Source organism: Mustela putorius, unplaced genomic scaffold (assembly GCF_011764305.1).
Source record: "Mustela putorius furo isolate JIRA1106 unplaced genomic scaffold, ASM1176430v1.1 tig00000151_pilon_pilon_pilon, whole genome shotgun sequence".
Taxonomy (NCBI): Eukaryota; Metazoa; Chordata; class Mammalia; order Carnivora; family Mustelidae; genus Mustela; species Mustela putorius.
In genome coordinates this window covers 1762402-1785703 of record NW_025421296.1, presented here as the reverse complement: position 1 = coordinate 1785703, position 23302 = coordinate 1762402, and the positions used below count along the sequence as shown (strand labels likewise).

The 23302-nt window shown below is 37.0% G+C and overlaps 1 protein-coding gene across 1 annotated transcript in view; it reads right to left on the bottom strand.

Moving 5' to 3' along the window:
* VCPIP1 (valosin containing protein interacting protein 1) overlaps positions 1 to 23292 on the bottom strand; it is a 30973-nt gene extending 7681 nt beyond the window's left edge. The window contains exons 1-2 of the mRNA XM_004772977.3: positions 20333 to 23292; positions 9300 to 9386 (exon numbers count right to left, since the gene is read on the bottom strand). Coding sequence (XP_004773034.1) covers positions 9300 to 9386; positions 20333 to 23036 — 2791 coding nt within the window. The 5' untranslated portion in view covers positions 23037 to 23292. The remainder of the gene's footprint in view (positions 1 to 9299; positions 9387 to 20332) is intronic.
* Between the last annotated feature and the right edge of the window lie 10 nt (positions 23293 to 23302).

Here is a 23302-nt window from a genome sequence, read left to right as displayed (position 1 = left end):
TTCCTGGAAAGGATCATAGTCCCACATATCACAGTATCATTCACAATGAAACACTGGAAACAGTCAAAGTAAGCTTTCAACAAGAAAAGAATGGCTAAGAAAATTATGGTCTATCCACCTGATGGAAGTAATATGCAGCTATTAGGAACTGATATAAACAAGAAACCTATGATGCCTCATATATATAATAAAATGCACATGAGTAGCAGGAAACAAATCTAAGTACTGTAATTACAATCAGGCCAAAACATGTATGTATGAGACAAATACTTAAAAATCATAGGTGATGTTTCCGATTTCTATAGTTTCTAAACCTTTTACATTATTAAAAATATTCTGAATATGTATTAAATACTTTATGGGCTGTACTCCCTTTAAGCATAATCATTTACATTTTATGTAACTTATGTAGTCTTAAATTTTAAGAATCAAGGTTATTAAAATTCCTGTATCTCATATCAAAAGTTCTATCACACATTTACACACAAAAAATATATACTAATATTTAGAGCTACATTCTTCCTTACATCAAAAAAAACAAAAACAAAAACACACCCAGAAATGCATCAGAAAAATGGATGAATAATATTAAAATGATAAAACAGAATACTATGCAGTAATGAAAATGAATGACAGTTGAACCCATCAACATGAATAAATCTGAAAACCTGTTGCATAAAAGCAGCAAATCACAGAGAATATATATAGCATAATTTTCAATTTCCATTTTCATAAAGTTCAAACACAAGCAAAACTCAACATTATAAATTAAGATAGCTATACAAGTTTTAACTAAATTTGTCATCTACATCTGCATTTATCTCTACATAAAGACCTGCAAAGAAACTTATATTTTAAGCAAAAGAACTTTAAAATATCTTTCCAAATATAAGGAATAAGAATATTAATAGTCTAGTTAAATTGGGAAATATTTCTGTTCTAATGTAGATATAACCATATGTTTGTTAGGGTGGATTTGTAAAAAGAGAAGTATGTTCCAATTATTGGAGGACATGGGTATATGTGTTTTGGGTGATATAGTTTGATTCTTTGACTACAGGATAATAATGATTTGCCACATGAATATGTCCTAAACAAAAGAAGTAAGGGGCACCTGGCTGGCTAAGTCAGAGGACATGGGACTCTTGACCTTAGGATCAAGAGTAGGAGCCCTATATCAGGCGTAGAGATTACCCTGAAAAAATGAAATTTTAAAAAAGATAAAACCCTGCTACAAATATTAGAAAAGACTGTATTTTGAAAAGTAAAATAATTTTCTAACAATGACCCATTTCAAATGGTTGTTATAGTCAAAAGAATTTTAATTATTCTGCAAATGACAGCTGAAATTCTAATAATAACAAACATTAGCTAATTACTTAATAGGTACCAGGCCCTTTGCTAACTGCTTTATGTACATGATTCCATTTGATCCTAACAACCCTGAGATTATAATACCCACTTTACTAATGAAGACACTAAAACTTAGAAGTCACACAGGGAGTAAGTGGTAGAACCAAAATTGGATCTCAGATGTTCTTACTTCAGAGCTCTAAACCACTCCCTAATAAGGTTAAATTGAGACAGGAAACATTTGAAAAAACTCTAATGGTTCTACCAAGAGATAATTCACATAAAACTCATTTTAAGTGTACAACTGAATGGTTGTACACTTAAGAGAAAAGTAGAATCATCATCAAACACTTTTAGAACATTTTCATCACCCCGAAAAGAAACTCAAACCCATTAGTAGTCACTCTCATTTCCTCCCCTTACCCTAACTCCCAGCCCTAGGAAATACTGATTTACTCTGTCTCTGTAGGTAAGCCTATTCTGTGACATTTCATTTAAATGGGATAATACATGGTCTATTGTGACTGGTTTATCTCATGTAGCGTAGTTTTTCAAGGTTCATGCATGATATAGCATGTACCGATACTTCATTCCTTTTTATTGCCAAATAATACTTCATTGTATCCAAATACTAAATCTTACTTATCCAATCACCAGTTGATGGAAATTTTGGGTTGTTTCCACTCTTGACTATTATGAATAATGCTATTATGACCCATTTGTGTACAAGTTTTGCATGGACAGGTTTCATTTCTCTTGGGTATACACCTAAGAGTAGAACTACTGGGTTGTAACCAGTTAAATATGAGGAACTGCCAGACTGTTTTCCCAAGTGGCTGTACCATTTCACATTCCTACCAGCAGTATGAGGGTTCCAATATCTCTATATCTCCTTGCCAACAGTTCTTATCTGCCTTTTTGATTATAGCCATTCTAGTGAATGTGAGGTACTATGTCATTATGGTTTTGATTTACATTTCTCTGATGGTTAATAATGCTGAGTATCTAAACATCAGTTTATGTACTTAATGGCTGTATATTTTCTTTGGAGAAATATCTATTCAGATATCTTGCCCATTTTAAAATCAGGTTATTTGGCATTTTACTGATGAGTTCTTTATATATATTTTTAAACACTGTATGTATTTATTTATTTGAGGAAAAGAGAGTACACAGCAGGGGAGAGGAGCAGAGGGAGGAGAAGCATATCCTCCAAGGGAGAAGCAGGGAGCCTGATGCAGGGCTCAATCCCAGGCCCCTGGGATCACGGCCAGAGCCAAAGACAGACACTTAACTAACTGAGCCACCAAGGTGCCCCAAATTCTTTATATTTTAGATACAAATCTATTATCAGATACATAATTTGCAAATTTTCCTCACTCTGTGGGCTGTCTTTTCACTTTCTTTCTTTCTTTTTTTTTTTTAAGAGAGAGAAAGCATGAGAGATACAGAGAATCTTAAGCAGGCTCCTCGTCCAGCGTAGAGCCTAACATGGGGCTTGATCTCACAACCTGGAGATCATGACCTGAGCTGAAATCAAGAGTCAGACGGTTAACCAACTGAGCCACCCAGGTGTCCATCTTTTCACTTTCATGATGGTGTCCTTTACAGCACAAAAGTTTGTTTCTTACTTATCTACTTTTCTCTTCTGTTGCTTGTACTTTTGGTGTCATATCTAAGAAGGCTTTGCCAAATCCAAGTCAAGAAATTTTATGCCTATGGTCTTCTTCTAAAAGTTTTCTAGTTGTAACTCCTCTATCTAGGTGGTGGATAAATTTGAGCTAATTTTTTATTTGGTGTGAGGTACAAGTCAAAACTTCATTCTTTTGTATGTAAATATCCAGTTGTCCCAGCACCATTTGTTGAAAAAACAATTCTTTCCACATTAAACTGTCTTAACATTAGAGCTAACATTTTAAAAAAAACTGAAACCAGAAACATTTAACTATTTAGTAAATAATCAAGAGTCATCCCCATAACCACCCACCATGTACCCCTCCCCCACAAAAAACAAAGGAGGGAACTTCATTCAGTTGCACGAAATGCACAAAAGTGCATACTTTCCCTAATTACTGAGAACGTCATTAATCAATCGTCACACTAACTTTTATAAAACCATTAACTGATATCAATATAATTCAGGATGTAAAATAAAGCTAAAATGGAAAGTAAAAAGAAAGGGATGCCAAAATAAGAGAGGGGAGGATGCTCAGAGAGAAACTTATAGCTTAAAATGCTTTATTAGAACACAGAAGTTTATAAACAAGAATCTAAGCTTCTACATAAAGAACCTATAAAGAAAAGGGCAAATTAAACCCAAAGCAAGCAAAAAGAAGGAAAAAATAAATGTAAAAGCAGAAATCAATGAAACTGAAGTCACAGAAAACCTGTGAAACAAATGCTGTTTCTTTGAAAAGATCAGTAAAACTGATAAACCATTAGCTGGATTGCTCAGCAAAAGAAGAGAGGCACAAATTGCCCATACCAGAAATGAAAGAGCTACAGACCTTTCAGATATTAAATGGACAGCAAGGGAATATTATGAACAATTTTAGCCAATAAAATTGGATGAAATGGAAAGACTTCTTGAAAGACAAAACTAACAAAACTAACAAAGCTTACTCAAAAAAAAAAAAAAAGACACAAATCTTAAGAGGATTCTATTAAATGAATTAAATTCATAGCTAAAAACTGTCCAGCAAAGATAACTCCAAGCACAGATGGCTTCTCTGGTGAATTCTACCAGTTAAGAAAGAAATTACTGTATCAAAGTATTACAAATCTACCAGAAAACAGAAGAGAAGCAAACACTTCCCAACTCCATTTTATGAAGCCAACATTATCCTGATTAAGTAGTCATTTTAAGAAAACTACATATCATTATGTCCCAAGAACACAGATGCAAAACTCTCAACAAAATATGTCTGAATTTGAATCCAGACATGCATAGTTGGTTCAACATCCAAGAATCAATCAGTGTAATTCACCCTAACAATAAACTAAACAGAAAAACCATAAGATCATTTCAATAGATGCAGGAAAAGAACACCTGATAAAATTCAACATCCATTCAAAATATAAACTCTCAGTACACTATCAACAGAATGGAATGTCCTCAACCTGATAAAAGGGCATTTCTGGAAAACCTACAGGCTGAATTGCTTTCAGGAACAAGACAAGGATGTCTGCTCTCACCACACCTATTCAGCAATAAACTTATAGCCACTGCAATAAGGCAAGTGAGAGAAATACAAGGCATACTGACTAAAAAGGAAGAAATAAAACTGTCTTGTCTTTGCAAAAGACATGCTGACCTACATAGACAATTCCACAGAATCTGCTACTAGAATATGTGCATATAAAAAGGTCACAGGATATGAGGTCTTGGCTTTGGGTGGCTCAGTTAGTTGAGTATCCGCATTCAGCTTGGGTCATGGGCTCAGGGTCCGGGGACTGAGCCCCGCATCAGGCTCTCTGCTCGGTGGCAAGTCGGCTTCTCCCTCTCCCTCTCACTCTGTGACCTCTCTCTGTGCTCTCTCAAATGAATGAATAAAATCTTCTAAAAAAATTAAAAACCAATCTTCTCTTTTTTTTAAAGGTTTTACTTATTTATTTGTCAGAGAGAACACAAGAAGGAGGGAACAGCAGGCAGAGAAAGAGGCAAGTGGAGGGAGAAGCAGGATCCCCACCGACCAAGGAGCCCAATGCGGCCCTCAATCCCAGGGTCTTGAGATCATGACCGGAGCAGAAGGCAGACACCCAGTGGATTGAGCCACCCAGGCATCCCTAAAAACCAATCTTATTTTCTATACTAGCAAAGAACAAAAGGAGTTGGAATTTAAAAAAACAAAAAAACAAAAAAACATTTATTTATTTGAGAGAGAGAAAGAGCAAGAGAGAGAGAGAGAGCAGGGGTGGGGAAGGGCAAAGAGAGAGAGAGAGAAAGTACTAAATAGACTCGGCGCTGAGTGCAAAGGCCAACATGGGGCTCAATCTCACTACCCTGAGCTGACTGACAACCTGAGCCAAAGCTAAGGGTCCAATGCTTAACTGACTGCACCACTGAGGCACCCCAGGAAATTGGAATTTTAAAAAAGCATCTTTTACAACAGCATTCCCAAAACATGAAATATTTAGGTATAACTCTAAGAAAGGATATGTAGAACTATATGCTGAAAATTATAAAATTTTGATCAGAGAAATTAAAGAACACTTAAATAAATGGAGAAATACAGTATTTTCATGAATCAGAAGATTCGATGTAAAAATATCTTCACCTTCAATTTGATCCTCAGAGTCCATACATCACAATAAAAATCCCAGCAGACTTTTTTGCAGAAACTGTCAAGATGATTCTAAAATTTATATGAATAAGCAAAGCACCTAGAATCCCAAAAATTTTTTTTGGAAAAGAATAAATAAAGAAGTTTGCAACTGACATGGATAGAGCTAGAGAGAGTTTTATGCTAAACGAAGTAAGGTAAAGAACAATGAATACCATTTGATTTTACTCAAGTGGAATTTAAGAAACACAACAAATGAGCAAAGGGTAGAAAAAGGGTGGGGAAAGCAAGAGAGGCAAACCAAGAAACAGAGCCTTAACTGTAGAGAGTAAACTAATGGCTACCAGAAGGGAGGTAGGTGGGGGAATGAGTCAGATAGGTGATGGGGATTAAGGAGTGCACTTGTGATGAGCACCAAGCGTTGCATGGAAGTGTGGAATCACTATATTGCATACCTGAAACTAATATTACATCCACTATATGTTAACTAACTGGAATTTAAATAAAAACTTTAAAAAATAGAAAAGAATAGATGGAAGACTCAAAATAACTGATATCAAGAATTACTATATGGATACTTTCATCAAGACAAGTTATTGGTGAAAGGAGAGAAATACATCAACAAATCAGAAAACAATCTCTAAAAATAGATCCACACATATACAGTCAATTGATTTTTTAAAATAATTTTAATGATGCTATATTTCCCATATACTTCACCCTTTTCAACTGTATGATCCATGGTCAACTGATTTTTTTTTTAAGATTTTATTTATTTATTTAACAGAGAGAGATCACAAGTAGGCAGAGAGGCAGATAGAGAGAGAGAGAGAGGAGGAAGCAGGCTCCCTGCTGAGCAGAGAGCCTGATGCGGGACTCAATCCCAGGATCCTGAGATCATGACCCCAGCCGAAGGCAGCGGCTTAACCCACTGAGCCACCCAGGCGCCCCTGGTCAACTGATTTTTGATGATTTTTGATGAATAAACAATGCTGGGACAATTGGATATCTATACATTAAAAAATGAACCTCAACTCATACCTTGCAACATATTAAAAAAATCAACTTGAAATAGATCATAAGCCTAATATAAAACCTAAAGCTATAAAACTGATACAAGAAAGCACAGAAGAAAATTTTGTCACCTTTGACTGGGCAAAGATTTTTTTGGACAGGACACAAAAAGTATAAAAGGAAAAAACTGTTAATAAGTTATCAAAATTAGAAATCTCTGATCTTCAGAAGATACTGTTAAGAGAATGAAAAGCCAAACTACAAACTGGGAGAAAATATTTGCAAAACACTTACCTGATAAATGATGTGTGTCAGAATATATAAAGAACTCTCAAAACTCAACTAAAAAGAAGATTCAAACCAATTTAAAAATGAGCAAAAGAAGGAGGAAGCAAATAAGCATATGAGCAGATGCTCAACATCATTAGATATTAGGGAAATGCAAATTAAAACCACCTAATAAAATAGTCTTAAAACAAAAACTGATACTACCAAGTACTGATAAGGAAGAGAGAAACTGGAACTCCAACACAGTAATAAGGAATATAAGAGTCCAGCTACTTTGGAAAATGGTTTCCAAGTTTCTTATAAAGATAAGCCTGTATCTTACCATATGACTTACCATCTGACTCAGCAATCCCACTCCTAGGTGTTTACAAAAGGAAAGTGAAACATATGTCCACACACAAAGACCTATACACAAATGTTTACAATGGCCTTATACATAGGAACTCAAAACTGAAAATCACCCGAATGTCCTTCAATCAGTTATAGATTTTCAAAAATATGATACATCCACACAATGGAATACGACTCAGCTATATGAGAAAATAAACTAATATAAGCAACCAGACAGACAAATCTCAAAAGCAGTAAGGTAGAACAGAAATTGGCAATTTTCTTCCTGTAATGGAGCAATACAGTAAATACTTTAGGTTTTCAGACCATATAGTTTCTGCCACAACTATTCAATTCTGCCATTGTAGTATGAAAACAGCTAGGTAAACATGAGTGTGGCTGTAATTTTGGGGTGGGTTGTTTGTTTTTTGGTGGTTTTTTTGCTGTTTTCTGAGAAAACTTTATATATACAGGTAGCAATTTCTTACTATATATATATATATAAAATTTATATATAACAACAACATTATATATACAGGCCTGATATGGTACCTGGAGAAGTAGTTTGCCAACCCCTGTGCTAAATCCAAGAAGCCAGACACAAAAGGTTATATTCATCCATTTATATGGTGATATGGAAAAGGCAAAAACATAAAGAGACAAAAAAAAATCAGTGGTTGTCAAGTCAAGGCCTAGGGGTAGGAGTAAGGGATTACTTAGAAAGAGGCACAGGGCAACTTTTTGGAACGATGGCAATACTCTATATCTTGATTGTGGTGGTAGCTACATGGCCATATATGTTTGTCAATATTCACATATCTTTGTATCTACAAAGGGTGAATTTTACTGTATGCAAATTATGCTTCAAGAATCCTGTCTTAGGGAAGGAGGAAGGTAGAGAGGAAGGAAGGGAGGGAGGGAGGGAAGAAGGGAGGATAAGGTAAGATCAAGGAAGAAAGGAAGGAAACCAGTCAGCCAGTCATTCTTTGGTCCCTGATTCAAATAAACTGAAAGAAAACAAAAAAATTTTTTGAGACAATCAAAAATCAAGTAATTAAAACACTGACTGGGTATTTGGTGATGTTTTAAAAATTATTTTTCATATTTTTCATATGTGATAATCACATTATAGGTTTTTTTTAAAGTTCTTACTTTTAGAGATACACACTGAAATTCTTACAGATGAAATTATATTATATCTGGGATTTATTTTAAAATAGTCCAGTGAGGGGAATAGAAGTATTGATAATTTTTGAAGCTGAGTGGGTAAATAGGGGTTCATTATATTATTCTGCTACTTTTATGTATGTTTGAACATTTCTACAACAGCAAAGTTGGTTGGTTTTTTTGAAGAAAGAAAAAAAAGGTGTGTAAGAGATACAAACCATAAATAGTGATTATGCAGTTAATGTATACAGAGGTTAGGTAGGTGAAAAAATGAGAAAAGCTAGAGTGATAAAGTCTGGGGCCAAATCATTCACATCAACTATGAAAAAACATTTGAGGTAAACACACACACTGCTCATCATTCTCTTAAGACCATAAAACTGAAGATACAGTTGTATACTTTCACATATCTTTATAAACAATGCATACACAATGTGGAAAGAAGTTAGATATAAAATGAGCAATTTCTTAAAATCCATAAAACACTGAGGTATATAATAACAGCCAAAACACAACAACAACAACAAAAGTACTGTACTTTCTGGTTCTGGTATAGTCACTACTATTATAACCAAATCTGTTTCTAATTTCAAATTCTGTCTTTAGTTATTAAGAACTGTATACAGAATTTAATGAGAAAATAGCAGCAAGAAAGTAATAGGAGACTTTTTAGTAATATTATAGCAGAAAAAACAGCTGATGATTTCAGAAAAATCTGTTTTGACTAGGCAAAGAAGAACTGCTGAAGAAGAACATATACAAAAAACTGCTGTTGGAAATAGCTTTAGAATATCTGACCTTCTTAATCTTACAACAGCCTAAGTGGAGATATTATCTAAGAATAAAATCAGATATTAACTATACCCATGGTTTTCTTCATAATATTGTAGAATACTCCACCCTGCTGGAACATGTGAGGAAGCCCCTTTGCATAAGACCACACATCTTCTCCTGTAAAATAAAAACAGATATAGTATTAGCAACAAACAAAAGAGTTCAACCCAAGGTTGCTTAATGATTAACCTCAAACAGAGATTGCAGAGCAGATCTAAATGAGTGACAGTGCTTGGTGTAATATAAAGAGATGATACGGAGTGATGAGACTGTGACAAACTAGAAAATCCATGGCCCATCAAAGGTGGCAGCCACTACCAAGTGCTGTCATGAAGAGTATAGGCCCAATATTTTAAGACCATACGGCTTTTCAGAAGCCAGAAACCTCAGTTTTTCATGTGAAGTCTCCCAATTTTTAAGTGTAGGAACTAATTAAAAAATGTCTTTAAAACTACATGAGTCAATACTGGGCATATTAAACAAAATATATCTGAAGACACCAACTCAAAGGAAAGTAGTTCATAACCTTGAACTAGAGGAACAAAGAAGGTTATTGAAAGATACTTATTTTTAACAAGTAGAACACAGAAATGTGTATTCTCTATTTGTTTCAACCAAATAAAAAATAGATGAAAGGGTCTAGGGAAAAAAGTAAATAGGTAGACTAAAGATAAGTAATTAATGTTGTATTGTGTTATTCCAAAGTTGACTTTCTTAAAAAGAAATTTAGGGGGAAAATGCCTTGTTGAAGAGATTCAGAATAACCTTTAGAAGTCTACAAAATGTCCACAAGCAAATGACCATTTCACAAAAAAATTTTTTAAGAACATCCTTGGCAGTGACTATTTCAATAAGAAGTTTCAAATAAAAAGACCGATAGTCACTGTTCAAAAAAATTAGTGAAGAAAAGAAGAACATAAAAATTAGTTAATTTTGAGGGTGCTGGGTGGCACAGTTGGTTAAGCATCAGACTCTTGGTTTCGGTTCAGGTTATGGCATTGTGGGGTCAAGCCCTGCATCAGGCTTCACACTCAGCTCAGCATGATGCCTGCTGGGGATTCTCTTTCTCTCCCTCAAACGAATTTTTTTTTAAGATCTATTTATTTATCTTTTTAACAGAGAGAGCACAAGCAGGGGGAATGGCAGGCAGAGGAAGAGGAAGAAGCAAGCTCCCAACTGAGCAGGGAGCCCAATGCAGGGCTCAGTCACAGGACCCCAGGATCATGACCTGAGCTGAAGGCAGATGCTTAACGGACGGAGCCACCCAGGTGCCCCAATAAATGATTTTTTAAAAAATTACTTTTGGTTTGTGGAATGATTGTTTTTGTTTCTTTATACTTTCATTATTTTCTAATCTGATAATGATAATACTATATTTACAGTCAGGACTTTTTTTTAGTTAATCTTAACAAAGAAAGATCAATTTTTATTTTTCATACTAGAAAATTTTACTGGATCTCACTTTTGAATGAAGGTTACTAATGATGTGGCTTAATCATTATATACATGCAATCTCTCAGAGCTCTAACCCCTTCCCACATTTATAAACAGGAATACAAATTTGCATGGCAGTTGGCTAAAGTTTAGAGTACTCAATACATCAGTTTAAAGTTTGCAAATTTTAAAAGCCTTGGCCCTTAAAGTTTCAGTTAACTAGAACATTTACTTAAACACAAACACTTCATTCACTAATGATACAGTATCACTGGAATATGGCTAAATTTAAGGGTGGACATATGAATTTGATTTTAAATTTTGAATATTAGTAAAGCTCCAAATACAAAATGTTAACAACTTGCAGTGTAAGTTCTGACTGTTGGACTTATGATTACATTTCATATGGATAACTACTTCTTTTTTTTTTTAAAGATTTTATTTATTTATTTGACAGAGATCACAAGTAGGCAGAGAGGCAGGCAGAGAGAGAGAGGAGGAAGCAGGCTTCCCGCTGAGCAGAGAGCCCGATGCGGGGCTCGATCCCAGGACCCTGGGATCATGACCTGGGACGAAGGCAGAGGCTTTAACCCACTGAGCCACCCAGGCGCCCCTGGATAACTATTCCTATGGCAATAACCTTTCATTTATTTATCAGTGTTACCTTAAATGTACTAAGTATTTTATAAAATACTCAGAATATAATTTATTTGGAAAACACATAAAAATTATATAGTAGTGGAGCGCCTGGGTGGCTCAGTTGGTTAAACCTCTGCCTTTAGCTCAGGTCATGATCCTGGGGTCCTGGGATCAAGTCCCTCATTGGGCTCCTTGGTCAGCAAGGAGTTGGCTTCTCCCTCTTCCTCTGCCTGCTACTCCCCCTGCTTGTCTCTCTCTGTCAAATAAATAAATAAAAGCTTTAAAAAAAATTATTTGGTAGCACTTAAATTTTTTTTTGGTAAAAGTCTGAATAGGTCTCAAAATAGTGAATTCTCCCGAACTGACCACCATTAAATACTAGTTAAAAAAATGACATTTCCTATCTTACTACTCCTTATTTAAGCAGGCAGAACTTCTTAAAGTAGAACTCTGCTGGAGTGTATCAACCTTGTTTTCATTCTATCCCTCTAAGGATCCTTTTAAAATAATTATTCCTAAAGATCCCTTTAAAACATTTTGCTGAGCAGCCTCCTCCATGGCACTTGAGTACTACAGAGAGACAGATATACTGTTTATCTATTTATGTACTACAGTATATCAGAGTTTTACTCATTAAATAAAGATTTTGTTTACCCTCTCTCAAGAACTTCACCCCCCTTCAAAAGCAGTATGTGGCCTCTTTGAGTATGCATGCTCTGTTGCTTTAAGGGAAGGATAAATAAATTGAAACCTCTATTATCTACCCAGCTTTGAGCAGGCACTTTACATAGTTTAGTTTTTCATCACAATGAAGTTCTATTTTACAGAAAAGAAAACAAACTAAGCAATTTTTCCAAGATCGAACAGCTTGTAAGTGGTAGAGACAGGGCTTGAATCCAAAGCTTAAGCCATCCCTTTCCACTGATACTAAACCTTTACCAGAGGTCAAATTGTGTTACAACATATATGACAGAACTATCCAGTTTTTTCTTACAGAAACACATGGCATGTAAAGAAGATGTGGGATACACACACACACACACACACACACACACACAAATAATGGAATACTGTGCAGCCATCAAAAAACAAAATCTTGCCATTTGCAATTAAGTGGATGGAACTAGAGGCTATTATGCTAAGTGAAATAAGTCAATCAGAGAAAGACAATTACTATATGATCTCACTGACATGAAGAATTTGAGAGGCAAGGTGGGGAGTCATGGGGGAAGGGAGGGAAAAATGAAAAAAGATGGGACCAGGGAGAAAGATAAACCCTAAGAGACTCTTAATCTCAGGAAACAAATTGAGGGTTGCTGGAGGGGTGGGGTGGGAGAGATAGGGTGGCTGGGTGATGGATATCGGGGAGGGTATGTGCTATGGTGAGTGCTGTGAATTGTGTATGACTGATGATTCACAGACCTACAGCCCTGAAACAAGTAGTACATTATACATTAACTTAAAAAAAAAAAAAAAGGAAAGAAAGAAAAAGAAATCCATGGTATCAACAACTGGTGGGGGAAAAAAATAGACAAATTATTTCCTTTGGTATACAAATACTTCCACTAAGTCATGTTTGTTGGTAACAGAACCAAAAAAAAGAGATTAGAGATCAGGAAGCAGGAATTGTTACACTCTGCACAAGTGCCCAATCAGCGCCATACTGCTCTCCATTGCATTTGCCCTCATCAGGTCTATAATTACCTGGTTCAGGCCTGTCTCCTGCCTGCAATACCGCCATCAGCTCCTAACTAGCTTTCTCTCCAATCCTGTTCTCCTTAAATATCTCCTCCTTCTGAGTCATACCTTTAATGGTTCCCCAAAACCATACCATAAAGTGCAAGTTCCTTTTTCATGGCAGATAAAGGCACTCAAAGAGTCATCTTTGCATTCTCTCCTATCTCACATCTCTCACTGCACCGTAACTTCACTTTTACAAAGCAACACCACCAAACTGGTCTGGTTCCCAAAGGTCAATAATTGCTATATATTCTTTAAAACTCAATTCAGGTGTCACTTCCTCTTGGATTCTTCAGAGAGGCAGGTAAGTAGACAACTGCCTTGCTACTCCTATACAGGAGATGAGCACCACAGCCCTCACTGCCCTGCAGATTAATTTACTGTGCTTTTCTGCTTCCCCTTCTAGACTGGCTTCTTGAAGTCAGGAAAAGGTCAGTGGTCTATGTGACTTCTATTCCCAGGGTCTGACACAGTGCTAGGTAGAACAGCCCTCTCAACATGCACTGAAAGAATCTAAATGAATGAACAGCATAAATGAGGTTTTTTCCTTTTAACAGCGCCTAAAAGAAGTTCAGAAAAACTTAAAAGAAGCTGCACAATGGTAACTGTTCTTCAGTATTAATATGAATAAAATACAACTAATGGAACCATCTATACCTCTTCATGATTCTAATAAAAAAAAAAAATGACAGCAAAAATGAAAGGGAAGGGCACCTAGGTGGCTCAGTGGGTTAAAGCCTCTGCCTTCGGCTCAAGTCATGATCTCAGGGTACTGGGATCAAGCCCCGCATCGGGCTCTCTGCTCAGCAGGGAGCCTGCTTCCTCCCCCTCTCTCTGCCTGCCTCTTTGCCTACTAGTGATCTCTGTCAAATAAATAAATAAAATCTTAAAAAAATGAAAGGGAAGACTTTCAGTTACAAGTTTCCAGTTTATCAAATGTTATGAGGATGTAATATACACCATGTACATATTAACTATAGTTAGTAATACTATATTGTATATTTGAAAGTTACTAAAAGAGTAGACCTTACCAAAAAAAAAGGAAAGAATTATTTTCTACCATTCCATTAGAAAGCAAACTCAAAGAGAACAGGAATATCTTGGTAAAGCATGTAGCAAATATTATATTAACTCATATTTTTGTTAGTCCCCAATTAATTTTACTTTATAATTCACCTGTTTCTTCACAGTAAACAATAAAAGTATTTATATCCAACACACTGTGTATAGATATAAATGTAGAAAGTATATACCACCATCATCAATAACCTCTGTTCACATTTCATCTTCCTCAAATCCTTCCTCCTGAAAGTCTTTAGTTCTCCTACCTAAATAGTAGTTATAAATGGCAGTAGTATTACAGATGGTTTTTCTTACGCTTTATCTGACTTGTTTCCTCTTGAAGAGGTAATTTTTAACTTTCAAAAAGTATGTTAAAGTGAAACACTTTTTAAAATATCACATTTGGGTGTTGAATTTGCTAAGTTCTTTATAGATTTTGGACACTAGTCCTTTAGATGTCCATCCATAGATGAATGGATCAAGAAGATGAGGTATATATACACAATGGAATACTACGCAGCCATCAAAAGAAATGAAATCTTGCCATTTGCGACAACATGGATGGAACTAGAGCGTATCATGCTTAGCGAAATAAGTCAAGCAGAGAAAGACAACTATCATATGATCTCCCTGATATGAGGAAGTGGTGATTCAACATGGGGGCTTAAGTGGGTAGGAGAAGAATAAATGAAACAAGATGGGATTGGGAGGGAGACAAACCATAAGTGACTCTTAATTTCACAAAACAAACTGAGGGTTGCTGGGGGGAGGGGGTTTGGGAGAAGGGGGTGGGATTATGGACATTGGGGAGGGTATGTGCTTTGGTGAGTGCTGTGAAGTGTGTAAACCTGGTGATTCACAGACCTGTACCCCTGGGGATAAAAATATATGTTTATAAAAAATTAAAAATTAAAAAGAAAAAAAAATATCACATTTTTCTAGCTTTTACTACTACTAATAAAACCATGGTGTTAAAGTGGGCTTAAAAGCTCATCATTCCAAATTTCTTAGTGAATTTTTAAAAAGCCAATTTGAAGTTTTACTTTGAAATTTATGAAGTGAGCAAATTTTAAAATCTAACATCTATATGAAATAAAGATGTTTTTAGTGAGGTATAATTGACAGACATTACATTAGTTTCAGGTGTACAACAGCAAGCGATTTGACAACTCTATAGATTATGCTATGCACACAACAAGTGTAGCTCCATCTGTCACCATACAACACTATTACAATACCATTGACTATATTCCCTATACTGTACCTTTCATTCCCACGACATTCATTCCATAACTGGAAGCTGTACCTCCCACTCCTCTTCATCCATTCTGCTCACTCCTCCCAACCCCATGACCATCAGTTTGTTTTCTGAATTTATGGGTCTGTTTCTTTTTTGTTTTTTAGATTCCACATATAAATAAAATCATATGGTATTTTTTTTTGTCTGACTTATTTTACTAAGCATAATACCCTGTAGGTCCATCCATGTTTTCACAAATGGCAAGATCCCATTCTTTTTCTATTGCTGAGTAACGAAATGAAATATCTTTTTAGGGGCATCTGGCTGGCTCAGCTGAAAAAGCACTGCAACTCTTGATCTTGGGGTTGTGAGTTTGAACCCAGAGTTGGGTGGTAGAGAGTACTAAATAAATAAACTTAAAAAAGAAAGAAGAAATACATTTTTAAAGACTCTCCCCCCAAAATACCTAAAATTAACTCTGAACTCAAGTATCTATGACCATAAAATAAACTGGCCAAAATGTAAATTTAAAGTACAGACATGGGACTATTTCTACTAGAAATAATCCTAAAGCTATTGGTTAACTGAAAGAATTGTTGCCATATCTCCACCCTTCCTGCAGATCCTCCCATCTAAAAATATATCTGCCTTATCAACAGTCAAAACCATTTCTAAGAAAGGCATGGCTGTTCCTCTCCTTAGACTGAGTCCCTGAAGTGTAACCAACCCATACAACTTTTAGTGTCATCGTTAGCATTAAAAGATGCATACATCATACATATACAGGCACGCAAACCTGTATGTAAATGTTTACACACACACACACACACACACACAGTACGATTTTCTCTAGGAAATAAAAATGTTAAAGACAATGATCATATTTTACTTCATATATGTTTGAATTCTTTGAATATTTAAAAATATTCATATTTAAAAATATTCATATTTCTTCATATTTTTTCAATTACAAGATTATATTAAGAAAAATAAAAGGTGCCAAAGTAGTTGAGTACAAAAAAGGAATAGAATCAATGTTTATACTATATGATAGTATATAGTATATGTGCTGCTGAAGCGAGCACCAAAGTATGATAGTATAAATTCATGTGTAACATACATTTATCTTAAGATATATCTATATGCATTTTTCAGGAAGATAAATGATATTAAAAATCAAACAAGTTTCTCAACTCCTGAAAGGCTGCTAACCTTATAGTGAAGTGGGGTAAATATCACAAGCAATTCAATTCTGTTAAAGCAACGCCAAGCTGACAGACTCTTTTTCACAAATTTGTCTTTATCTTTGGAAAAAGAATATTAACTCGAAACTTAGTGGAATACACTACTAAGAAAAAAGAAACTAGCTTAGTACTTATGATCAATGATATATCATGCCTACCACAAAGAGAATCCACCTAAAAACGGTCTACAATGGGGTACCTGGGTGGCTCGGTGGGTTAAAGCCTCTGCCTTTGGCTCAGGTCATAATCCCAGGGTCCTGGGATCAAGCCCCGAATTGGGCTTTCCGCTCTGCAGGGAACCTGCTTCCCCCCTCTCTGTCTCTGCCTGCCTCTCTACCTACTTGTGATCTCTGTCTGTCAAATAAACAAATAAAATCTTTAAAAAAAAAAATCTACGAGAAAATTTAATAAGATATTTTGTAATGCCAAAGTCACTCACATATAAATAATGAAGATGACAGTCTGCAAAAATTGCTCAATAGTCTGCATAAAGTAGATTAAAATGTGAAATATTACAGGTAGAACATTATTTCATTTTAAACTACCATCATATATTCAAAGTGACTAGTTTCATGAATGGTTCATACTGAGCAAAGGACTGATGCATTTGTTGATACAAATAAATAATAATTACAATGCCCTCAGTTGAGATCCTGCAGGTAAGTTTCTGGAGGGCAAGATCTATGTCGCATTCATCTTTGTATCTCCAGCACAATCTCTAGCTCTGCATTCATTCATTCATTCATTCAACAATTTATTTGACATCTAATAAGTGCCAGGCCCTACACTTACATATCAGCAGCTTAGCTCATATCTGGTAATTCACAAAGTAATTTCTGCATTTTGAATTTGCCATCTTCTAAATAAAAGCCCTGTCATTTTCCTTTTTCCAGCCCTCTCCAAACTAAACTTAGTTCTCCAGCACTCTTTACAAAAGGTTGTATATGTGTGCATGTGTTTGTGTGTGTGTGTGTGTGTGTGTGTGTGTATACACACAAATACACAAGCATATATATGTATATACACACATATATCCCCAAATGGACATTTTACCACCACATCACTTTTTATTAGAATATCTTCTAGGGGTGCCTGGTTGGCTCAGGCGATTGGGCATCCCACTCTTTATTTAGGTTCAGGTCACAGTCTTGGGGTCATGGGACTGAGTCTGCATCGGGTTCTGTCCTGGGCATGGAGCCTGCTTGGGATTCTTTCTCCCTCTCCCTCTGGCCCTCTACCCCCACTTGTGCTTTCTCTAAATTAAAAAAAAAAAAAAAAAAGATTATTTTCTACATAATTCAAATAGTTATAGAAAATCAGAAGGTTAAAAAAAATGAATGTTTACAGAGGTTACTAACACAGGCCAGGTACTCTCCTATTATTTTATAGCAGAAAATCTCTCAAGTGCTACAGTATGAAATTAATAAAACACTCTTTACGCTCAAATTTTGTTGGGAATAGATTTAAACAGATGTATGGGTTTAGAGTGGCAGCAACATAAATGTTGGAGGTAAAGAGGGAAGAGATAATAACAAGAAGACATTATCTTGTTGAACTCATTGCAGTCCAAAGTCTAGTATTCAGATATTCAGGTCCAGAAACCTCAACCTAAACTCAAAAAGTGAGTAATTATAAACCAGAACTATATTTTACTGATTTTCATCACAAAATATATTACTATACTGATCAGACTTTAAAGTACTGATCATAGTCTCGCTCTTGCCAATTTATTTATCTACAATGGAGAACATAGCCTTCTAAGTGAACATAATCTTTATCTGCACTCTCACCTGTCCCTCAATACTTTTATCAGGAAGTTAAATGAGTGCTTAGAATAGATACTTGATGAATAAAGAATCACTGAATGATACAGTTCTTTCAGCCAGGCCATGGTGAGGACTGATGAAATATTCCCACCCTTAGAGATTACCTTTCTAGTTACCAGAATTTTCATGAACCCCAGATGATGTATCTTTTCCCTTTGTACAGCAGTGTGTAAACAGTGCCAAATTCTGCTTTTCAGTTCTTTTTCAATGTTCAATGCTGACCATCCATTCCATTTCTGCTGACATAGCCTTTCTTTAAACATGTTAATGTCATCTATTTAATCCAATCAAAAACATTTCAAAGTGCCTACAATTTGCTGGGCACTCTACTAGGTACCGAGCATCCAAGGTTAGATAAGAGATGAGCTACATCCTCAACAGTTCACCTTTTATTGCGGAAGACCTTCTCTTTCCTGTTTTCCACCTGGGAGAGCGCCAGTTTTTAAAGTACCTTCTGCATATACCTAATTTTAGCCATTCTCTAATAATGTTATTTAATTTTCAGAGTTCTAGGAGTATTTTAGTGTTGCCCTGGTACCAACTACAAAGGGTATTTTGTAGAGAAGAGGCAACTAAAGTCTTGGGGAGTTAAGCAGCTTGCCTGATCCACCAAGTTAGTAAGTAGTGGAGCCAAGATTTAAATTCTAGGTCTTTCTGACTCCAAAGATCACATGATCTTTCCTCTATTTCATGAAGTGTCTAAGAAACCAGAAACTGAGAGAGAGAAATATACAGTGCCTAATACATTTCTTGACATATCCCTCAATTCTATGGCTATGTCTGCCAAAATAAAATCAACAATATCAGTTATCAAGTTATAAATGTGTACAGAGCTTTTAGATTGCCTATTAACTTCTAGGCCCACAAATTTAACAAGCCAGGAATAAATAATCTTCATTTTCGTAGGTCAAGGCCCAATTCACTGATATTTACTACTCTTAGAAAACAGAATCAAACCCAGATCACTTTTCCAGTTAAAAGCTCTAATCTCAGCAAAAATAAGGCTCTTCTAATATGTAATATAAATTTTAATTCTACTTTAAGCCTTAGTAAAGCATATTAAGAGTGATTTTAAAAACAAAGATTAAGCAAATAAACATGTTAAAAGTGCACTGTTGGAGCATATCCCAAATTATTTAAAATCATCATGTAATTTACATATTTGGTTGATATTTTTAATTTATGCTGAATTATTAAAAAGAAACACTTCTTAAGCAACCCCATTAACATCTACCTCTGTTTTATTTCTCATGAGTTTATAATAGCTCATTACAATCGATGGCATAGAGTCAGTAAGCATAGGAATTACTTAAACACAAATCCTAACATACAAATAAAAATGTGATGAACTGGAAAAGGAAGAGCAGGAAATGGAGGGCAGAGACTATTAGGTGGGAGTGCAGTGAGAATATAAACACCAGAAACTGCAATTCATCAAACAGGAAGTCCTGAAATCACATGACATGCAGGAAAAGAAAATTTTAAAAATAAATGAAAAGGGACAAAGTGGGCAAGCTCAATAGAGCCCGGGGAGGGGAGGGAATATTTTTAAAGGTTTTAAACAGAGGCATTATAAGGCTATAAAAAAAAAATCACAACAATAAATTATATTGAAATAATCTGGTGACAGTTAAGGGACTACTTTCACTTTCTTAAGTTATGTTGTCCTAAATATTTAATCAGTAGAGAATCATGCTAACATATATCCATTATCTGTTAAAAAAACAAAACAAAACAAAACTGAAGAAAATAATCTCCTCCTAAACTTTATATATAATCAATTGATGACTAAATTTTTTTTCCCACAAAGACAACAGAAAAACTCAATGCATTATATTCACAATTAAGAAATAACTATCTAGGTTAAAATGATCTTACCCATTAATGTTGCTAAAAGACACAAGGAGTACATTTCCTTGTCAGCTTGCTCCTGAAGTTCCTTAGATAGTTTACCAGTAACGGCAATCTCTTCTTGTCTCACAGTGTGGGCTGAGTGTGCTGCAGCAGACTGACCACCTTCTGCTTTACTTTTTAGAATCTCTATTGTAATTCTGTCACCATGCTGCAAAGGAACTGGCTCCTTTTCCATTCCTGCCTGGGGTGGCATTAACTCTTTAGGAGGAAAGCCATAGCGAATACACTGTAAATAGGGAGGAATGTTAAATTCTCTGGCTATGCTTTCTTGAAGTTCAAAAAAGGTTGTTGAAGACTTAAGTGTAACCATGGACTGTCGTCCATCATTAGTTGTTATTCGGATCTTTTTCTCCTTAGAAGTCGTTGGTGAATAGGGAGCCTTGGTAGGGGTAGCAGGTGCAGAGGATGGACCATCACGAATGGTACTAGGAGAAACAGTCCTGGGCTGACCTTTTTGTTCTTGTTTTAACTTCTCTGTTTTCCGTTTCTGCATTACAGCAGCCTGTTCCGTAATATTCTGTTGAATAGTTCTTTCAGTTTTACTCATGTTTAACTCCTCCTTGTGCAAAGTTTTTGTTTTCTGTCCAGTAAGAATAATTTTAGTTGGGAGCTGAGACTCCGACTCTTGTCCTTGTACATCTCCGACTCTTTGGGCATGAGCACCATCTATATTTACAGGAGTATAATCATCAGGATTCTTTTTGGCAGTCTGATGCAATATAGTATGGACAACTTTCTGAACCAGGATTTCACTCCCAAATTCACCTGGAAAGTGCTTGGTAACAAGTTTCATTGCAACATCATAAACATTACTATTCAAAGATGAATCACTTTCATACTGGAACCAATATACTGTTTCTCTGACCACTCTTCCACCCCATTCCAAAGTAATAGGAAAAGCTTCTGGTAGATTGTCATACTCTTTACCATCCCAAAAATGTTTGAATCCACAACCACATTTGCCACCAGTGGACCTAGAATTAGTTCTGTCCCCATCCAAATATACAATAGACCCATCTCCTCTGACCCTTCGCACAGAAGTGCCATGGCACCAATTACAAGCTGTCAGGTTACTCAACCCATAGTCTGGTACCAGAACATCTTTCACTGAATCATATGAGCAAACTAAATTGTTCAAGGGAAAGCTATAATTTTTGTCAGGCCTCAGCTGTCCATGAGTACTTTTTGCCAGGTTATACAGTTTCCCTCCTGGAGCCAACCACTCTGGAGGAACATGAAGTTCAGAAAGGGCACCACAGAGCAAACATTTGTGAAGGCGATTATCCATTACTGCTTTTTTAGCAGCTGCTGTGACTTCTTCAGGCTGAACTCCTATCACCCCAGTCCTCCTGTAGAAATACTGATGGACATCAGCAACCAAACTAGGATGGATACCATGTTTGTCCATAAAGACTTCTTCCATAGCAGCAACAAGCCTAAGCAAATACTTATCCTGCAAACTTCTGTCTCCTCCAATAACACAACCACCATCTTCCTCAAGTTTAATGTACTTTTTAATAAGGTCCTGAGGCACACCCCAAGCTTTAGGCAGCAAATTCATAGGCAATTTGGGCAAAGCAGCCCCTTTTATGCCTACCAAGGGGATATAATGGTTTCTACCAGAGCTACTCCATGCAATACAGATTGGTTTGTTCAAATGACCATCTCTCCCTGTGCACTTCTCTGCAGGGATGAGCCCAGGCAGAAAGGTGGCTGAATAATCACCAGAGCTTCTCATGCCACTGAGAGAATCTAGCAGAATAATAGGGCGATGTAATACATTGGCAAGGCCAAATATGTGGATGTTCCTCAAGCCTAAGGGAACACCTTCAGGTGGTACAAACAGAGGGTCACACTCATTGATAATGTCCTCCCATTCAGCGGCATCAATGAAGTCATGGAACAGGGCTTGATACTGGGCCAGGTGCTGCTGAAAGTGTTGTTTAAGATTCTCTCTCAAGGCGTGCCAGAAGAGCTCCCGGCCTACTAGAGCCCGGGACACAGCATGCACCAAGCAGTGTCCATCCCCATCCACGTGAACTGGAATGAGGCATTCCTGGCTTTTATTGGCCCGCTTGATGTCCTCCAGAGTGTCATGCAAATATAGGAGGCTTCCGGAGCGGTCCTTGCCGTAGCCCACCGTGTTAACGTGCTCAGGTTCGATGAGGAAGGCGCGGTCACCGAGTAAAGCGCAATCGAACAGTTCACCCTGGTTCATGTCCCGGAGAAGCTTAGCCCTGCCTGTCTGTTTATCCATTCCATAGCGAGCTAATATGGGCGACAACAATTTGCAGTGGTAGTTAGAAAGGCCCATCACCTTTACCAGTTCCGTGTTCTTCTTGGGTGCCCCTGTCACCCCGAGCAGCGCGTTCCGCAGCAGGTTGTGTAGCACTACGTCCGGGTCGGTCACCTCCTCCACCCCCAGCAGCTGTTGCTGCTCGTGCCGCTGTCCGCACTCGGTACACTCGATGCTGACAGAACCGGAGGCCGGGAAGAACAGACGCGCCTGGCACTTCGGATCCGGGCAGCTCCCGGAGAGGATTCTCCGGTCTCTCCGTTTCGATAGCCCCCCCGGAGGAGCCGCCGCCGCCAGGGACGGCGGAGTCTGCGGAGCCTCAGGGGGAGGAGGTGGAGGCGGCAGCGGCGGCGGCGGCGGCGGCTGAGACATACCTCTCGGCTCTCGTGTCTCGCTCCGCGTCCCAAGCGACCCTCAAAGGCTCATAGCCCAGACCCCCCACCAGCCCGACTCTGTCCAGTTCAGGCCCAGGGCGAATCACTTTCCTTTCCCTACCAGCTCCTCCTCCTCCTAAGCGAAGGCGGAAGCGCCGGACGTTGTTTCTCTTCTTACTTCTCCACTGCCGTAGCCGTTGCCCCGAACGTAACGGCCACCACCCTACCCAGCACTCACACTCACTCACTCTCGCTCTCTCTCTC